Source organism: Opisthorchis viverrini (genome assembly GCF_000715545.1).
Source record: "Opisthorchis viverrini unplaced genomic scaffold opera_v5_346, whole genome shotgun sequence".
Classification (NCBI taxonomy): domain Eukaryota; kingdom Metazoa; phylum Platyhelminthes; class Trematoda; order Opisthorchiida; family Opisthorchiidae; genus Opisthorchis; species Opisthorchis viverrini.
Window position 1 is genome coordinate 270,002 of NW_008752004.1, and position 19,526 is coordinate 289,527.

At 41.6% G+C, this 19,526-nt stretch overlaps 1 protein-coding gene across 1 annotated transcript in view; it reads right to left on the bottom strand.

The window, feature by feature from the left end:
- Window positions 1-19,526, bottom strand: part of T265_10219 (hypothetical protein) — a gene marked incomplete at both ends in the record, with an annotated part of 26,081 nt that continues 6,555 nt past the window's right edge. Inside the window, 3 exons of the mRNA XM_009176528.1 lie at window positions 1-109; window positions 17,400-17,485; window positions 17,628-17,724. Of these exons, the coding sequence (XP_009174792.1) occupies window positions 1-109; window positions 17,400-17,485; window positions 17,628-17,724 (292 nt within the window). The remainder of the gene's footprint in view (window positions 110-17,399; window positions 17,486-17,627; window positions 17,725-19,526) is intronic.

Here is a 19,526-nt window from a genome sequence, read left to right on the forward strand (position 1 = left end):
TTATAAACAAGATGCCTCCCTGTCCAATAGTCTGTAACTGTTCAGTTCGTGTTTTCCAATAAATAACCCCGCAGCGAACGCCTTCTTTTTGTTCCGGTCCATATTATATCTGTTTCAAGAGTATAAAGAAATAGAAATTGGCCCGATTACGCGTTCTCATCAAAGGTGAAATGTTTGTTCATAAAGGCCTAAATGATTTAGGTGACAGAAAGAGAAATTGTTTTATATTTATGCTGCAGACATCTTGGTCAACAAACCAAAATGGCTTACAGCCTTTTTAGGTTCGGTGACAATTTGAAGGATACCACGTTGTTGTGTCAAGCCAAATGAATACTAGTTCCCAAATAGAAGTAGAATGATAAAGTGATCAAATGTAAGAAGTGTGCTCGCTTACCTTTGCATTATTTCCACGTAACAGTGAGGACAGTAAAGTAATGGGAAAACCTATCGGAATTATGCTGGATTATATTCATGGGACGATATAGCAAACAGTTGGTGAACAAACGTCCGCGATATACATCAGAAATTCCAAAACGGGTAACTGGCTTGCGAAGTTATTTTTAGTAAATTATAATTAATTCTAAGTGGAGGAAAATAATCAGACACGTTTTAATCGAACGTGTATTCTTTAGTGTTTACTAATGAATCGCAGAAGCAATTACTAATACTAAAACCCACAAGAATATGTTAGTAAATTATGCACTTATGCGCTTTTATTTACTATTAAAAGGGTGAGGGCCTTTGCTGCGGAGTTGTTTAGTGGGAGACACCAACTGAACAATTAAAGACTATTAAACAGGAAAGCAGAACTCTCATATGCATCTTGTTTACAAAAACTAAATATCCATCTTGTACTTGAACGCGTCTTCCAGAACTTTCCTGGATATTCCTTGACTGTTGCCCAAATGCAAGCACATGCGATCCCACAAATTCCATAATAGATCTCACTTTTTAAAAGACGCGAAACGGGTTTACGGGAAAACAAACTACTTGCATGCTCCCATCAACAGTATCCACCGTTACACTATTAGTATCACCACATCGTCCTGCACTGATGTTTGAAAATATCTTTGTTATTTCAGAAATTAGAAATGTATCCCCTAGCCAGATGTTTGCCCCGCTTTTGTTTGTCATACAACTGTGCGAGTTGATCTGACAGACATTCCACGTGTACGGTTGCCCCTCATTTTTCGGACTAAACGTCAAACGTTTTGCTCTGAATGTCACAAAATCTGACAACAGATGGCCTGATTTTCAGCACTCCGGAATAAGTTTCACCAAATAATCCAGTAACTTTTACGAGATGTGTGACACAATTTTCGAAATATTGCCGTTAAAATTTTTGGTGATTAAAACCAAAAGGTGTTGTCAAACTGTTTATGAAAATTTGCAAACACTGTGTAAATTCAACGGCAGTCCCAACAGTGTCGTGGGAAGGACATGTTAGGTTTGCACTTTTTGAATGAGTTTTTAATTTGCTTGTCATAGATTTTCAACGTTTACAAAAGCACGTTTGAAGTGAAGTTTTTATTTTGCTATTGTAATCAAACGCCAGTTATCAAGATTTTGATTTTGATTCAGCTTACTAATGTGCGTGCCATTACCAAGTGAAGTGCTTTTTTATGTGGGTGGTCGAAATTTAGAATTATACGCTGCTTAATGTGTCGAGGTGACTACAGCTCTTCAATGAGCAAGTAATATGATGTGTGGTGGTATTTTCCTGCCTGAATAGTATTACGATCGACGTACTTCTTTAGGATCACCTTAGGTTGCTGGTCTATGTACACTTCTAGTGAAAAACGGAGTGATATTTTCGGTGCAACAGTAGTTAGTAGTGGCCATATTAACCTTGAGTTCCATAATCAGTGGGTAACACACTATGCTCGTGTGAATGGGTATGTTCTTCACTTTTCGTCTGTAAAACCGTCATTCTTTGCACAGGAAGATTAGACATGTGGAAACCTGAAGAGAAAAAGTTGGACTGTACCGCTATTACGAGCATCAAGCCTGGATTATAAGTACATTCTCGCGGATGCTGTTTTACAGCCACTTCTGTTGCACTGTGCTCTAAGAAGTGCACACAGAAAGTTCAGCCTCATTAATTAAATGCGTGAGAAGTTGCAACCAAACTGTTGACGAAACTTCTATTTGACTGCTCTGCTGAAGGCTATTTATGACCACGTGATGACAAACGGTATTGATTTTCAGATCCGTTCCACCAGCTGTCCCAGTTCCTGTTCATCTGGTCAGCATGCAAACTCAGTTTGCTGGTGTCAAACAAGTATGCCATTTGGTGCATTTCCTCTTTTGCTACGTAATCTATGTGCCGCATAAATCTTCTGTGCTTGCCTCTGATTACGCTGGTGATATCATCCTATGGTAACTGACCGAAATCGCTCTGCTTAAGTGTTTTTGATCAACTTTACGTCTGAAAAGTGTCACGTAATATTGCAAGACTGGGCGGAATCAAACCAAGACCCCGTTAATTCAAATAAAATGATCAATGTGGCAGATAGGTTAGTTTATATGGGTATCTGAATACTTCTCGGACTATTAGTGAAAAAATAAGAAAGCAAATGCACCACCCCGACGTTAGTGGCAAGGACATGGTATTAGCCGGATTGTCAGTGGTAGAGTGTACAATGCTGCCATCCCGTCCGTCCAATTTATAGATCGAAAACCCGACCTGTGCTTGCAAGACTCCGAAACAATTTGTGCCCGACCTTCGGTGCCGCCGACTCAATGGTGTAGTTTGGTGAGAACACCAGATCACTAATGCCGAGGTACGCCAGATGCGCCGGGTGGAGTTCGTTCAGGAAAACGAAGCATGAGAAAATTTACCAGTCGAGTTGTTCCGTGCCTCCTCCCCAGAAAGGTAATCCGGGAAGAGACAAACCAATGGCCAATGACCCTGACAGACAAGCGCAGCCAATCACCTTCCCTCGGCTAAGCTGTTGCCCTGAATGAGCAACTGTCACTCTATGCCACATTAGCCAAACGGAAAGCGAGACTGTCGTTCCATCATTTTCCTCATCCTTGATAAACTAAGCCGTAGAAGCTTGAACTACTACACTTTGGTACACAGGCGTCTGCATTCAGAAGTCCTTGGCAAAACTCCTTAATGGACCAGCATAGGAAGGTTTAGCTTTAACTTTTGCCGTTTCAATGAGGGATTATGGAAATATCTATCTATCTATCTATCTATCTAACTACCTATCTATCTTATCTATCTATCTATCTATCTATCTATCTATCTATCTATCTATCTATCTATCTATCTATCTATCTATCTATCTATCTATCTATCTATCTATCTATCTATCTATCTATCTATCTATCTATCTATCTATCTATCTATCTATCTATCTATCTATCTATCTATCTATCTATCTATCTATCTATCTATCTATCTATCTATCTATCTATCTATCTATCTATCTATCTATCTATCTATCTATCTATCTATCTATCTATCTATCTATCTATCTATCTATCTATCTATCTATCTATCTATCTATCTATCTATCTATCTATCTATCTATCTATCTATCTATCTATCTATCTATCTATCTATCTATCTATCTATCTATCTATCTATCTATCTATCTATCTATCTATCTATCTATCTATCTATCTATCTATCTATCTATCTATCTATCTATCTATCTATCTATCTATCTATCTATCTATCTATCTATCTATCTATCTATCTATCTATCTATCTATCTATCTATCTATCTATCTATCTATCTATCTATCTATCTATCTATCTATCTATCTATCTATCTATCTATCTATCTATCTATCTATCTATCTATCTATCTATCTATCTATCTATCTATCTATCTATCTATCTATCTATCTATCTATCTATCTATCTATCTACCTATCTATCACAACACTCTTCAAAATACGTTAAATTTTAGAACGTGTGCACTGCTTCGAAAGCTTACTCTGAGGGGTTGATTTTGCCGAGTGTGGAGCATATAGGTAAAACAGCACGATAATCTTATTCGGGTAAAATAAATTACCGAATATTCCATCATTAAACTCTAACAAGCTAACGGAGTGCAAGTGCCCCCCCCCCATAATGAATCTCACCCTTACTAATTGGATCAGCCCACAAAATACCGCGTCCTACGCTCTTCCAAGGTGGCTTTTAAACGAAAGTTTTCCATGAGTCATGGGGGGACTTAACTTTTACCGTTTGAATTTTTTCACGGTTCGCTCATCTCGCATGGGCTATGACAAACATATTCGATTAGTGTCAGGCGTGGCTCACCGGTTAAAATTGGTTCGACCAGAAACATGATCGTCAAGTCGATTGGCTGGGGTTTTTGACGTTTCTCCGCTATCAGACAAATTAAGTTGAGCATTAAACAATGTTGCCACAAGTTGAAAGACGTATTGCTGATTTTGTTAGTAAAACTATCGAAACTGATGTAATAAAAGCGAACGCGACCCAAAATACTTGGCGCTTCTGCCAACTGCTCAGTTTGCTTGCAAAGCCCCCTTGGTTTTCCGTGAAAAGTTATGCTAACATCCGGGTATTTTAATTGACTTGGTGTTGTTATTGGAAAATATGAAGGAGAGAATTACTTGTGGAAACGGAACAAAAGATTCTGAAAGATTTCACAAAAGTAACATTTTTCCATATTAGAATTATCTGATGAACGTTGCTGTTCAGCATCGCGCAACAAACTAAGGCGAACTTCCACGTCTAATGCAACAGTGTGGTTGCGAGGCCGTTTGTTTGGAAATTACCGCGCTTACTTTAGTCAGCTTTCAAAAGGCGAATTAATCTGTAAAACGAGATTTTTCCAATCTTTCCACCCACGCAGTTGTGGGTCTATTTGTTTTTGGGTTATGTAAAAGCAGGTTCATTTTTTACAGTCGGCTGTTCATGATTGGCTTTCAGACTTTATTGTCTATCACAAATAAAATTTATGATAATTTTGAGGGCGTTTTAAGTCGACTGACTGAAACTGTTCTGCATAATCTGGTTGTCAGCTTAACTTGGGTTTATATACATATTCATTGAAAGGAAAAGCCAAATTCCAGCGTTACTCAAAGTACTTGCAGATGGTCGGTGTGACATGACTGTCAGACACAATTCCTTGCTTAAGGTCATGCGACGAAGGCTTTAATGTTCCTAACAATAGCATGGTTTTGGATGAAGGATCTGATATGCAACAAACCCATGAAACCTGGTTGTGAAGACACTGTCAAGTCATCCACATGTTTCGTCTTGATCGTGACGCGTGAGATTGATGTGGCAGGTCCTTCGTAGGAACTTGTCATTGGCTGTCGCAACATCGGAGCTTAAGTAGGCTTGTTTTGATTATTACCAGTTTTAAGCTGAAGATTCACGAATCAGATCGGCGAACAGAAATGGAAACATTCAGCATTAGCTAACAGATTGCCGGCTGATAATGTTGTCGCGGAGGGGCAACCAAGGTATCAGTTCCCCCTAATATTCGCCGCGCATGCAACTGTGTCTATTTGGCAGCAATCAACGGTAATAGGCTGCAAAGCAAAGCGTGACAGATCTTGTCAGATACAGTCTATGATCCCCAGTCGGGACGAATAGCTGAATGCACTGATTTTCAGCAATCCTTCATTGTGTCTTCATGTTAGATTCAGTTAGTCTGCTTTCATTCCCCCGAGAAGTGTAACCGAAGCAGTTTATGGGGTGCTGTAGGCTTCTGTAGCCCAAAGTAGATCGCAGCACCTGAAAACTGATCAGTGATTTTGTTATCCAGATTGTTCGATTTTCCTCTATCACGGTTACATCACACTGTCCGCGTCTGTGAACACCTCGTTGTACATAAGTCCATCAAAAGCTGGAAGCAAATTCGTTTACTGAGGTCAATCAATTTTTCAGTCATTTACTCGGTAAATGTAACACCTGCTAACTTGTGATCTGGAAGCCCATGAGCGAGACACCGGACATCTTGACTCACATGAAATTGTTTGCCATTGTAACCAGGTGTTTGTGAACTTTAAAGACCTGGGCAAATATTTTTTATCCAGAAACAGATTTACAGGCAGTCATTTTGGGGAAGTAATCGTTCCGATTTTCAGTAAAACTTTCAGAAGATTCCCACCTCACCTTGCTGGATATAATAAATTATCACCGCTTGTAAAAATAATCTAGTCTAATCAAAGTGTGGTGAATAGCGTCGGAAGGCGAACACTAGACCTATACTAGGGTAACGGTGGGTAATACTGATGGTACATGCGAGTAGCATGTTTTCCCGTAAATCTGCTTCGCGTCCCTTAAAAAGTGAGATCTGTTACGAGACTTGTGGAGCCGCATTTGCTTGCATTTGAGCAACAGTCAATGAATATCCAGGAAAGTTCTGGAAGACTCGTTCACGTAGAAGATGGATATTCAGTTTTTGTAAACAAGATGCATATGAGAGTTTTGCCTACCTGTCCAGTAATCCGTCACTGTTCACTTGGCATTTTCTAATTAGTAACTCCGCTGCGAAGGCCTTTTTCCTTTAAATAGTATTCAGTAAACAAAACAAGTTGAAACTGCTAAACAGTGGAAAATGGAAACACAATACTCTTACAGAGGGTGTTGGTGTGTTTGTGTATATGCCTAGATAATACTATGTCAAATCTGGACAATGTTTTATGCTGAAGGACTCTGGATGATATTTCAAACCCCTTTTTCATTTCCACATTTAATTAGCCATCGGTGAATGTTTGCAGGTCTCCAAATTCATTGCTCTTGAGATGATCTGACCGCAACCTTGTCAGTCCAAAGACTTCACGCTGTCCAACAGTTGCAAGGCATTGATGCGATGACGGGCAATGAACGGTAGGTAACCTCGCTAACGGGGCCCACCTCTGATATCCTCATATATAAGAATGGTTACAATTCCCTAACCCACACGTTAAGATCGCTTTTTTGATAATCCTAGTAGGCTGAATAGCCATCATATTTCAGTAAGGATGTCTCAAATGTAAGAGGGTTGTTGAAAATAAATTAACATCAAGATTATTCATTTGCTTACTTGGTCGCTGTAGTCAACTCGTTTTGCTGATCCATATCCGCAAGTCAATTTTGCCGCAAAAGCCATCCCGTTCGACACTGACATACGCATGCTTGTTCGTGCCCCGTTATCTGAGAGTACCCCAACTTGTTCTGACTGATTTCTGTGTGGTCGCAACGTCAATCAGAATCACGAGACGGACCTCGGAAGGGGTAGTCGTAATTCACACGATCGAACCAACATTCCGCTCGCCGCTGTCTGGCGTGCGGACCTTGACGCTGCACTGTACCGGTCAGTGACTGACTTGTGCACTTTTCGACGCCATGAACGTGGGCAACTGAGATTTGTTGTCAATGTTCACCTTCGTGTAACCAGTAGACTTTCTAAGCCAATTCTTCCTTCAAGGTCATCCAACCTACGCTTGAAATTCCGCATCGGAACACCAGCAAGGACACGATAAACCTAACGGCGTAACACACAAATCATGTCAAATTCCACACCGCCCTCGTCGTGAGGTAACGATGCTGTCCATGGTGTGACCACTGTTGCGTGTGGGCTCATCAGGCTCTAACGGTGATGCTATCAAGGTGTGGTACACTGTAGCCCAGCAAATGGGCCACATGCCGCATGGACCCAATGAACACACCACGACATAGTGAGCTGTAATCCGTAAGAAAGGGATTTCATGTGCCACGGTGAGAATACGGACTCCAAATCAGTTACTCATACCACAGAATTAGTGTAATATCCACTTGCAACCATGAAAACCGGTTGTTTTGCGGGTAACGCATAGATGTGCAAGGAGTGTGAATCTGGTTCCAACAAACACCGACCACGACGGTTTTGTTCCCCAGAACTGCATGATATCTTGCTGTACGCAGTTGATTGTGCGGAGACCAGATTCGCACCTTCGAGCAATAGCCGTATGGTAATTATAACGCGGCTTGGGAGTAAAGTGTTATGTAACTTAATAAGTACATTTCAAAGGCGAAGCTCCATTCATACTATAGCGCTTCTAATACGCGAAGCTCCCGAGGCAAACTTACTCTAACCTGGGTCAAATGAGCAGACTGACCCACTGTCACCTTCGATCAGAGCCGAAAAAGCACCACATATAGTCTTTCTGAATACTCGTGCTTGATGTGGGAAAGAAGTATCACTATACAAAGCCCCTTTGACAACGAACTTGACACCAAATTTCTCCCTGGAACAAAGATTTCTGGTTTCAATTCACAATGCATCGAACTGTCGTATACGGACCCACAATAGATGTTTTGTGATCGTCCCAATGATATTTTGAGACTGCACGTCATAGTCCTTATACTTTTTAAAGACACCCAAGATGCCTTAATCACTTTGGGGACAGTATCGTCAGTAACCGAAAAGCACGAACTGGTGCTTTATACGAGGCCACCAACTAATTCCGTGGGAAGTCCAGTTTGAGAGAACACATGAAAATAGTGAACACTTGATTAGCTTTGTCGCCTTTAATCGGTCCTTTAAAATGCTTCCAGCATTTTAGCACGCACCTACCCACCTTATACTAAAATGACAAACGCCATTCTTTCCAAACGGACGGAATCCTCATAGCAACATAAGCTACATCGTCCATTAAAGACCGTAAGATCTATCATAAAGCACGTATCGGGCCTAAATGCGGTTCACACCGTACATTTGTTAGTTTAAGAACGAAAATTCCTTTGCAAGAGCTACAAACGACCAGAGTAAACTGTATTGAAGACGCAAAAATCGTCTCCTAATCCGCTAATCAAGCAGCCTACCACCAAGTTGCCACTCCCTAGAACTGGATGTCTCTCAATAACTCCTTGGACGCTATGGGCGCATTTAAAGATTCTGGAATATGTGCCACCTCGTTGTGTTAAGGATTTGTGTTTAAATCTGTATAGCTTACCACCTTGACTTTGAAAATTTTAAAAATTAATCTTTGTTACTTATTTCGCCTAAAGTAGTCCTTTATTTGGTGAAAACTTCGGGGCGTCATGGGTCATCATACATCCATGAACGTGGGGAATATTAGCTCATGATGACATGATGTTTGATAAGCCACTATTATAAGTTGATTGCTATGATTTCCAATTTTATCTGCGCACTTTACTCTCGTACCCTTGGAGAAATTCAATTGTTATTTATTTCACGCAATTTTCTGTTTCGAGTCATTTTTCAGAAAACACCTTTGAGAATGTTAAAGCTCATTTCTGACAACCGGTCCATCATCTCTTTGGTTTTCGGTTTCATCTATGGCGGAACAACAAAGACTGATTGAATTCAGTGTCGCAATGTTGATGAAAATGAAATATTATCAATCCACGTTCTCTGGTTGTTCTAACTCCTACAAAATCTACGTCCAATAATGAAAAGATATATTAAAAACACGTGGATCATGAACTTGGTTGAGGCAGAGTGAAATTAGCTTTCAGGTATAATTGACACTGTATTCCAGATAGTGATATAACTTGGTGATAGCCTAAGCCAAGCCGGTCCCAAAATTCATTCTGTGTGTTACGTTCACAGCTTCCTTAATCTTATTAATTTTCCCGCTCAGTCATCTGCCTAATGGTCTTATGGGAAAATTTAACACCGTTCTAGCAGTAAAATGATGAGTAATCTTGTCTTTGGACTGACTAATAACGGACATCAGAACTTAATATTTTGCAATAAAAGCTTTCTCCGGGTAAAGGCTCATTCGCAGACACGGATCCGGATGGAACACTACACAAGTTGACGAATATTTTACAGCGATTACTTTCTCCCGAGCTCATTTATGGTTAAGACGGCTGGCTTTAAAATCAATACTTATTGGGCTGGTAATCAAATAAATTTTGTCAGATAATGGTGTGTGTCATTAGCACTTAAGAGATTATGTTTGCAAGTACGGGGGCTGGCTAGAAACAAACTCCATACACCTCAACGGAGCAGGTGTCTTTTTCTGTGCATTTCTTTTCGGACCCAACAGAAAAGGGAGACCAGCGGACAAGGGTCCTGGATTAACTTTGTATTGTATTACTAATAAGGTTGCTGGAAAACCGTCGACAGCCCACGACTGGATTCGCCTTTTTTGGCGCTCATCAGGTGGGCGCATTCCCCGGGTTTCCGTCAACCTTATTTTCTACTCGAAACCAGATTGCAAGAAACTAGCGAATATACACTCATTTACAAACTAATTTGGGGTTCCAGGTGAGTCTCTCGAAAAACCAAACTAGTTTGTAAATGAGNNNNTATATATATATATATATATATAAACAGACGAACTCGGAAACACCTACCCAGGACATCCCTGTCGCATGTTTGGTTAGAAACAAATCACTGAACTTTGCGCTCGTACTTGATTTAAATGAACAACGTGAAGGAAATATGGAATCTGACAATAGATAATGGAGAGTCATTGAGCTGGTGACGGTGGAGCACAACGCAGGATTTTCGATCGAAATGATTGAAAATGATTCGAATTTTTACCGAAAATGTAAAAAAAAACAAAATGCAAAGACGCACGAGGAGATGGGCCTACCAAGCTGTTTATCGGTGAAGACACTGAAACACTTGCTATGTCTGCTGAACCTAGCCTAACTTGTTTTGTCGTGATTTCCATGTGATCGCACCGCCAATCACGAGGATGCCCGCGGAAAGGGTGATCGTAACTCAGTGCCAAGCCAACATTCCCCTCGCCCTTGTCTGGTGTGCGGACCATTATACAGCGCTGCGCTGGTTAGTGTCAGACTTCTGCACTTGTTGACTCCACGGACGTAGGCAACTTGCTGTTACTTTGCTTACTTTGCTTACCTTTGTGTAAACATTACCGTAAACTTCCGGATCCAATTCCTCGAGACTGTCAAACCCACGGGTGACTCCGAGTTCCATATCGAGAACCTCAACAGTCCTCATGCAAAAACCATATTTGCATCGACATTGGATTCATTTGTAAACTGACTGCTAGGGCCCAAAACCACCACCGGTACGAAAAGAGTGAATGAACCACTGTTGACACAAGCCTAAGCACAACAGTACCAGTTGAATTCTCCGTTTGTAATAATACCTTATATGGAATTATTGATATGGGCTATTTTCTGCGTCATTGTGTTGGGTTGGAATAAAGCTGGGTTATGCCTGGGCAGACAGATAGCACGAAGGAAAGTTATGGAGCAGCCTGGTTAGGAACGGTCCAGACAAAACACAAAATTTAAAGCCGTCTGTCATTTAATGGCTACCAAAGGCCACTAGTAAAGCTTTGCAGTAAGGCTATATGTTCGTATCCATTCAGGAAACTGTAACACATTTGCATATGCAAGTTGATGTTGAACTGCTACGTGTATTTTCGGAGAATATTGAAGTTTGTTCAATCACTGGTGAAAAGAAGGCCTTCGCTGCGGAGCTATTATTAGAAAAGGCCAAGTGAATAGCTACAGACTATTGAAAAGGAAAGCATCCTGTTTACAAAAACTGAATACTCATCTTCTCTTTGAACGCATCTTCCAGAACTTTCCTGGATATTCATTGACTGTTGCTGAAATCCAAGCGAATGCTACAAGCGGTTCCACAAATTACGAAATAAATCTCCCTTTTCAAGAGACCCAAAGCGAATTTACAGTACCACCGTTACACTGGTATGCTTGTAATGGTTGGTTGTATTCTTTCCAAAAGATGACTGTCGGCTAATCAATTACCTCTCCCCTGGTGCCCTACAGGAATCTCTTCATGCCACCACTAGTGAACTTATGTAACCCGAACTTTGTAACATATCTTGGCACTATTCTTCCATGTTTTTTAGCCAACACGGATAGCCGAATCATAGACTACGGTCCGTGCTTGAATAGCTGTGAACCGAACCATTTTCTACTCACTTGGGTGGCATTCAACATCTCATTGGTAGTCAAGATATTTTCAAATTCTCACCATTAGTTTCTTCGTAGAAAGAATTAGTTCGTGTTGAAAAGACCCTGCCTTTCAACAGAAAGTGGATAAAATTTCCGAAAAGTACACTCCAAGCTTCTCCAAGACTCACTTCAAGTGTTTGCACACTTGAAGGCTAACCTGAGCTACATCCAGTCACTGTGGTATTTAGTTACCCATTGTCACTTACAGGGAATTCAGTGTTTACCTGGGAGTTTATGAAACCGGCCAAGCGTTAGCGAAGTTTGCGGAATTTAGTCATTTGCGAATTGATGTGGTGTTAACGGAAACCTCAGAAAAACCCAAGATGAATATCCCATTTACGGTATTCCTTAAACCAGTGTGCTGCACCACAGCCGATTTGTGTTTCAGCTTGTACGATATTCGAGATATCGTAGTATGTTTTCATGACAACACGGTACTTGGGAATTTCGCTGAAGCATCTTCAAAGCAACGGCAAGCTTCACTACTCTTAGGACTCATCAGATAAGCGAAAGTCAGTCACCCAGTTTAATCAACTTTTTCGATCGGATGCCGTCTAGTCTCCCCTACTAATCAAATTAGCGTGACAATAAGTGAAATTTGTCTATCGCGTACAATCTGCGCTGACGTAGAACACAGGGCTGGTGGAAACCTGAGAAGCCACCAAACTGATGAAACACAGGAATAACGAAACCGGTCATGTTCTGGTGAGGGGTCATCACCTTGCATAACGTTACCATAGGACAATATACAGTGACTTCTAGAATATATATAAAACATAACCTAACTTTTTTGCAATACATCTGGTTTAAGCATACCAAAAGCTAGAGATTCAGCCGGAATTCAGTTGAGTTACCCTTTATGATACAGCTAGTTTGCAGATGAGGACATTTCGAAAACTTGTTCTACTGATAACTTTCTTTCAGTGCTACTCAGAGCACTTCTTTTCCGACAGAATAAATTCCGTTTTTGCACCATATTCACAACCACATTTGTTCCATATCGCTTCAAACAAAACTTGCCGTTTCGGGACCGATTGGACCAAACGATAGAGTCTTTGAGAAGTTCACTCACCACCACCAAAAAAATTCGCCACGCGGTGATACACAGAGTCTGTGGTGACGCTTTATAATATCCGTAGTATAAGAACACACACTTATGTGGGCCACTATCACCTCTTGTGTGCATCGCTAACAAAGAGGAAAATTTGAAACAGTTAGGTCTGGAATCCAACTTTTTACAACTGGACCAACTAGACCATGACCCTGCTGCACGTATTTTGTACTCTCGGAAGCAAATCGTCCGAAAATGAGAGATCTGCCTCGTACTGACCTGCATTCAAGATAGTGGTTCTTATGCTACAATAGATAACAGCATATTTCAGCATACAAGATGAGTATACACGTTATGAATGCAATATAGCCTACAGCATGATCAAAATTCGTCCTTGTGAGTACAGGCACAATTTCCCAATCACGTGTCCCCTAACACAAGATACGCAAGCCTACTCAGGTTTTCATCAAAACCCATAAAAAATAATAGGAAAAACGCCGTACTTTGTGTTTTCGTGATCTATGAGAATCTGAAGAGAAAAGTTTTTACCAAAACTCCGCGGGTCGTGGCTTTTTAGCATAAAGTGATCTCATTTACAGACAAAGATAAGAATAAATAATCGTTCGCCTGTAAAACCACTTCGCTGTCTAACCACCATGCCACCCGAAGGAAGAACGAGGACCGGGATACTGCCAGGTTGTCCAAGCCTAGACAGAAGTAGTCCAGAGGTAGAGGTCGGGTTTAAACCACGAACCTTCCAGTCAGTAAAATAGCGCTCTAACCACTCACAGAACGAAATCTCTATCGAAAATTGCCGAACGTTCTCACACTATCGTTAGTTGCGTATTCCTTCACTGTTTCACCAAAAAGCACTCAAGAGTTTCGGAACACATTTGAGGAGTAAATCGATAAAGACAGAAATTTAAATGGTTCCCAAAAGGTAGAAATTAGTACGTACTGCAGCTGACTGTGAGGTAAACGAACTACGTTGAGCATTCCCTTTAAATATATCCAAAAAGCTTCCATATCTCAAAATGATTAGTATAAACACATTATTTAAATTTTACCCTATTCAGCCTTATGTGATACGCACAGCAACTGGAGTCCAAAATAATCACACTCCATTTGAATCAGTAATTTGTGGGAAAGTTCAAATAAGTTGCGGAGTGTTAGTAGGTCAATTAGCGTACTTGGTTGTAGGTTCGTTCGCTAAGCTGGGCAGTTGTTTTCCAAATGTTTGATTAACAATCGGGGTGACATCGATGTTGGGAAGCGTAGTGGAGCGTAGTGATGCTGGACGAGCTCTGGAGCAGACAGCACGCAAGCACCGATCATCGTACGAGAGCCGGGTGGAACAAGCTCAAAGGTTATGGAACAATCGGAACACAGGATAACAATCGATGGACACGCCTTGCCGAGTGATCGATCGCAATCGATCGTCAACCTTGGCCAGCAACACAAACAGTACTCAACGCTACGCCGTACTACGCTCGCTGACCAGACTCGGTTGATGTCACTTCGCTTGGTGACGAAAATTTCGCAATCAAACTGGCCAGCTCAGCAAACAAACCATGGGCCATTTCGTCTTGCATCGTTTTATCGAGGAAGAAAAAGAAAAAGAAAGCAACCTTAAAACGTTATGTTATTGATTTTTGATGTCCTGATCTCACCATGGATTCCCAACTTCTCTTACCTGCTCTGAGAATGTATTCATCATTTCGGAGATTCCCGGGCGTCAGAGACTCACTAAGTCACGCAAATGTATCTAGTTATGAATTCCGGACCAAACGGCTCGGGTCTTGTCTCAGAGGAAGTTTCACTCATCGGGTGAAGTCCATTCGTTTATCCGTTTATTCGTTGCTCGAGGAGCCAGCCAACACGTGTGACCGCGTGATGTGGATCCCGTGATTGAAGGATGAGCGGCGCTATATCCTGTCTAAGTGCGAGCTAGTCACACTGCTGATCAGCCGCTCATGGCCCAATGGTTAGGTGTTCAAACTACTAGCCAGGAGGTCGCGGGTTCGAGACTCTCCGGAGTTTCGTGAGATGCGCACTGCTGATGATTCCCAATAAGGATGAAACAGCTGTACAGTGTTTCCCGGCTTTTCAGCATAGTTTGGCTCTACTTACAAGACGAAATCTCCACAAAAATCCCAAATCTCCTCACACTACCAACAGTCTCTAAACGTATTTATTTGTGGCCTACGAGTATTGTAAACAGAGTTATTCTTCATATATTCAGCGTCCAGTGTATGATGATAACTGGACTGCCATCTCTCCTTCGTTGTTGGACCGACAATAGAACCGGAGGTAAACACTGGTTCGCGTCAACAGTTTCGGTTCCACAACGTCTTTAACGATTCACCTTGATAAGGGGTAGACGGCCGTACCGACACTGGATTAGATGCAGTCATGACAACCGGTACCATACAGCTAAGTGACCTAATTTTTAGAAGCACATCTAGTGTTGTTCTAAGAAAACGGATTGAAATTAGGCAAGCCATTGTAAATAATAGATAGTACGGCGGACAGCTGCTGTGCATCTCCTCCGACCTCTATTGCCAAACTTGAAAACATAATCATAGAAACATGCTAGTTGAAAGACGCTGGAAACACAACAGTGTTTCCAAGGAAGTTTATTAGGGATTTGTAAAATAAGTGAATTTTTAACCTTATTTTGTACAGATATCCCACTATCGGTATTGATTGTTTTACATGGAAGCCTATTCCGGAAATGTGAAATAATTCACCAAATGAAAGGCAATCTAGTAAAACGCTCGTGTATAATTTGTCTGCGTGATGTAGCTGCTAGTGGACATGTCGTGGAAAGGATTATGATGTTAGACGCCATAAATGTATAAATCATGATGTGAAATAAAAAAACCTTTGAGTGTAGTTTGAAAAAGGATGAACGTGACAAACTTAGTTTGAAAACGCAAAAGCGGCTGTATGAAGAAAAACGTGATGCCATATGATCCTGTTACGAAGTGCGGTGACAGCAAGGAAGAAATTCTAAGGAAACTTTCGACCTTTTTCCCTAGTCCGAAAGTCTAAATCACAACGATGCTATACGTTTGGACTCTATTACGAAACAAGATTCCTTCTAATAACATCCAGGATAAACCCCAGGGATTCATGTAGATATGAGAACATTCGTTCGTCTGCAACTGGCACAGAAGAGCTTTGCAGAATACTGCTGCTTGAGGAAGCGAATGTCACTCATCAGACTCGTGGAGAATACTTCAGTATGCAAAGACCTAATGAAATGGTCTGGAACGATCAAACAGGTGTGCAGGATGCCGTGGAAGAATTAATTCAAGCTACCTCGATCCTAATCTTAGTTCTCCAATGTCGGCGGGTCGATAACCATGAAATTAGGGAACATAAGATTGACGGAAACTCGAGGACTGCGCCTACCTGATGAGGCCCAAGAAGGGCGAAACCGGTCGCGGGATGTCGACGAATTTTCAGCAAACTTATGAGTAGTACATTACAAAAAACTTAACTTGTTTTGATCAGTTAGCGGGTAAGTTTAGATCACGAGCTAGCATGCCAGTTATCAGAAAACGAAACAGTAAGAAAGGCTTAGTAATGGCCGCTTGGTACTTTGTTGCTCGTAGAAGGCTGTGGTCTGGAAATAGAATTTCGGCAACCTGAAACATCTGTAGCCAACTGCAGCGAGGAACTTCGGCCTATACTGCACAAGCATCGCAGCTAGTTGGGTGAACCAGACGTAGTAGGACCCAGTTGAGAACTCACCTTTATCAGATATCAGTCAGAGATTATCGCATTCTACTCAGGAATGTCCTTTTAAAATGTTACAAACGCACAACTGTGCAGTTCAGAAGTTGCATTGTGAGGAATTTCTAGATGCCCGGTAAATTCTTAGCCAACCTTTGGCTTATTCCTGCTTTCGCAATACACACACACTGATTTAACAGGCTGGCTACTGCTTCATAGAAGGTGTTATCGAATTTTTTGATATATTGGGAGTGGACAGTTACCATTTTTGAGGATTGATTTTTTTACTGCATGTGCGAAACCTACTGTAAACTGTTTTGTGTATTTTGCCTATCCATCTGCATGAGACCTCGCACTAACACACCGAGTATTCCGGAAGATTAAGGCTAAGACTGTACTACAAGCGGGCCTCTGGTCATCGCTCTACAGACATAACTAAGTAATGTTTGACAATTATGGGCCAAAAATGTGCGCGTGTTGAGTGTAGAATTACACACTTCTGTTCCCCCTCCGGTCATAATCTTCACGGTTCACAACGGGCACAGCTCTTTTCCGTGTGACAGGGGACGGATAACTGCTCATTAGTGTGTATCAACAGTCGAATTGGCTACATGTTTACGCTCACGAACAAATACACGCGTGATGAGGTTTTCATGGCAGGTTCATAGAAAGGAATGTTCAAAATCAGTATCAGGTGGCTGTCTATTGACTCACTCTACACCTCTCCTTACCAAGTAGTTTTTGGATACAGACTTCATTTGGGTGTTCCACGGATACTCCCAGTCGACTCCACAGCTTTTCTGGAGAATTTGAGAAAAGATTGCGAAATTCAGCTATCTCCAACAAAAAAATAGCGAGGAAAAAAAATTAGATAACTGGTGAAACATTCCGACCAAATGCTACGTTCGTACAACCAAATTTCGATTAGAGAAATTGACTTACCGTGGCACATTGATAGATATCATCATTCAAATTCCCACTTTTGAGCCTGAAAAAGTTGTTGAGAAGCTTCTGAGCCAAACCAGTGAAATCAAAGTTTCTGATACGTAAGATACCAAGTAAGGATCTCGAACCCGTAAATACGACATTCTGTCGAATAGCTGTGCCCCTTGTGACATTGGTCGGATACCTCAAGTGTGCAGGCATCTTTCTTCAAAGCGATTAACTTTCGCAACTGTGAATAAGAACGATGTTGTGGCCTGTTTGAGTATACGAACCGTTCATGCGAATCTAGTTTCTTCCCCTCCCACTTAGTCCTCGGGAGTTGCTCGGAAGTTGCACTCGGCCACCTCGGGACGACGATAAATTGGTTTCCGGGACATTTCTTGAGTGTGGTGACACTCTGGGTACCAAAGTTTTGTCACATGTTCAGTTACCTTATTCACTGTCCACAGGATTGTTCATTGATTTTCTGCGTAAGGCAAGAAAAAGTTGTTTTTGCTTGAGTAATCTAACAGTCGTACGAGATATGAGTGACTGGTGAATAACTGTCCGACCTTCTATGGTTTCACCAAGCAAGACAATGTCTTCAGGTATTCGGGGCCCACAGTTCAAATAGTTGTGTTTGAGGCGAATTCCGCGATGTCAATCCAACTGCCCTCCATTCCACAAACCAACCGAAAGAACCGATTCAGCCTTTTATCATCGCGTGCTGTGACTGAGATAACTTACTGGGTCTTGGTGGCTAGGTCTTTTGAACGGAGATCACTGGTCTTACGCAGTGGATTAATCATGGTTCCCCTGGCCCGTTGCCAACTGCTTCTTTGTGCTTTTACAGCTGGGGCCTTTGTCACTCCATTAAAATGTTTTTTTCACTCCTGGGTGTCGGTTGCACTTTTAGGTCTTCTAATTGTCCATCCCTATAACACTAATGGCCGACTTTCGTCGTTTATCCGAACTAATGCAACTACAGTTTTCGTATAATTCTCAAAAAAGGGAACGGCCTACTCATTGTTCTTTCCTTTTGAAGTACGCCTACTTACTGGACACTGCTCATAGGCCATTTGTGGGTAAAAAGATGTTTTCTGTCACCAAAAGGCACACTGGTTCATTAGGATCACTCTTTAAGGAAAACTCATGAGACACAAATCTATGAAAGAATTTCTTTCGCATCGCTTTTAGTAAGTCTTTTGTAAAGAACTTTCCGCACACTGGAACGTATAACCAAAAATCATCATATGCTGGTCGGGCTCCCTACTAAATGACCTTGAGCTGCCAAGCAAGTCTGAAATGTCAAATACTTCGCCCGATAATAGTTTTATTGAACTGATGAGACCGAAATTTCACAGCTTGTTTCGATTGCATTCAGCAGCGAGGCTCATCCAGTAGCTGAACCTGTTTACCAGATGGCGGCAGAGAGGCACGTTCAGACTGACATTTATTCAGCGTTGAGCAGATAACACTCTGTTGTTCCTGGTAGTCACCGTTAACTTTTACATTGTTGAGGTTCCGGATACGGAACTTTGAGTGACGCGTAGGTTCGACAATTCCGAATATCAACAGGAAGAATTGGGTTCGTAATTCTACGATACGATTTACGCAAGGGTAAACAAATGCGTACAACAAACCTCAATTGTTCACGTTCGTAGCGTCAACACATTCACAGGTCTGTCGCTGACCGGCACAGTGTAGTGTCAACGTTCGCACACCAAACAACGGCGAGCGGAATGATGCCTCAGCAGCGTGGGTTGCGGTCGTTCCTTCCGACGAAGGTCTCGTGACCACGCGGAACCCATGCGAAAACAAGTCAAGGCAGGCTCACCAAACGGGACTAAGACGCGCATGGGTAAGTAGGTCAGCAGCCCACATTCACACACAGACACACAGGTCAATACACTAATG